At 60.4% G+C, this 1737-nt stretch overlaps 1 protein-coding gene across 1 annotated transcript in view; it reads left to right on the forward strand.

The window, feature by feature from the left end:
• The window catches only part of CDC42BPB (CDC42 binding protein kinase beta), a 167080-nt gene that overhangs the window by 130568 nt on the left and 34775 nt on the right, over positions 1–1737 (forward strand). Inside the window, 2 exon segments of the mRNA XM_042782572.1 lie at positions 990–1347; positions 1454–1559. Of these exon segments, the coding sequence (XP_042638506.1) occupies positions 990–1347; positions 1454–1559 (464 nt within the window).

The following is a 1737-nucleotide window of genomic DNA, read 5'->3' on the forward strand; positions in this document are numbered from 1 at the left end:
TGTTCTGGAAGAGCTCCTTAAAGCCCGTGCCTGATGACTGGCAGTGGAGCCGAGACAGGCTGGCCATCGGGGCCAGGCCAGTGGGCCCAGCGGACAGCAGGGAAAGGGTGGGCTGTGTCGTGATGAGGCTCTGAGGGTCTGCTGGCAGCAGTGTGGCCTCAGCTAGTTGGCTTCTGTTACTGAGCCTTCATGGCCGTGTGTGGAGAGTAGAGGTCTCACGACTCCCTTCCCCTCCACCCTGCACCTGGCTCATGAGTGCACCCCCTGCCTACCCTCCAGGACGTCCCCAGAGGCTGCCACTCCCCATCATCCTCATGGCCACCCTGGCCGGCCAGGCACTTCTGCCTAACCTCTGCACACCTCAGGATGGGTCTCCCTGCTTGTCTCGCACCTCTCAATGGCACGCCTCCTTGCAGCTCATGGAGTATAGCCCCTGCCCCATGCTGCCCACAGCCCCTTCCTGAGCTGGCCTCGGCGGCTGAGTCTGTCTCGTCTCTGCTCCCCAACTCGCTCACTCCTGGCACAGTGCCATCCTCTCTTCTCACACACCAGACCCCAGCCCTCCTCATTCTCCTGCCTTTGCCTCGTTGTCTGTCCCTGGCTAAAGACCACCTAACCAGCATCCCCCCTTCAAGAGGCCTTCCCTGCCATCCTGTTTGCCACCCAGTCTCATGTGACTGCCATCTCCGATTACTGACTGCAGTCTTTCTCACTGTCTTCCGTGAGAGCAGAGACTGGTGGTCACCCCATCTCCAGAGGGCACCACTGCCAAGTCAGCCTCACAAACAGCTGGTGGGTGACTGACTGTGGGGACAAGGGTGGGCCTCGAGGACTGTTGTGTCGCAGTGTAGGCAGGCTCTGGAGCCAGGGGGCTGAGGCATCCCCTCTGCAGGGCAGCCATTCTCATCCCAGTGCCTGCCCTGCAGTGACTTGTGGGGTCACATTCCTGTGAGGTCACCAAAGTCACCAGGCTCAGTGCCTGGGTGCAGCAGACGCGCAGTGACAGAGCCACCAGCACATGGCGCTGCCCGGGGGGGGTGGATGGCAGCGTGCACTCAGGGAGGGCCCCAGGACTGACTGTGCTCGTCACCTTTGTCTGCAGATGAAGCAGGGAGGCCGGGGGCCTGGTGCCGCCTCAGAGCACCAGCAGGAGATCTGCAGAGTGAAGTCTGAGCTGGAGAAGAAGGTCCTGTTCTACGAGGAGGAGTTGGTCAGACGCGAAGCCTCCCACGTGTTAGAAGTGAAGAACGTGAGGAAAGAGGTGCATGACTCGGAGAGCCACCAGCTGGCCCTGCAGAAGGAGGTCCTGATGCTGAGGGACAAGCTGGAGAAGGCCAAGCGGGAGCGGTGAGTGCCCCCCGTCTCCAGCCGGGAGGCGTAGCCGCACCGCGCACAGATGCCAGCGCCCACAAGCTGGGGATCCTCAGGGTCTTTGCCCCCCTCCCCTCCTTAGGCACAGCGAGATGGAGGAGGCCGTCGGCACGATCAAAGAGAAATACGAACGGGAGAGGGCGGTGCTGTGCGAGGAGAGCAGGAAAGTGACCGCGGAAAACGAAAGGGTAATTGGAGACGCCTGACTTAGGGTTTGTAATCGAAAACGCCAGACTTGCTGGGCTGTGGGCAAGGGGTGATGTCTTCACTCTCAAGTCCTTGAAGCTCGGTGTGTGTTTTTAAGGCTAAATTGTAATTGACGGAGCACATTTGATCAGTGAAAAGGTCCGCCTTCTCCACCAGTTA

Source organism: Orycteropus afer, unplaced genomic scaffold (assembly GCF_000298275.1).
Source record: "Orycteropus afer afer isolate SDZICR_OR568_19922 unplaced genomic scaffold, OryAfe1.0 scaffold00371, whole genome shotgun sequence".
NCBI classification, from domain to species: domain Eukaryota; kingdom Metazoa; phylum Chordata; class Mammalia; order Tubulidentata; family Orycteropodidae; genus Orycteropus; species Orycteropus afer.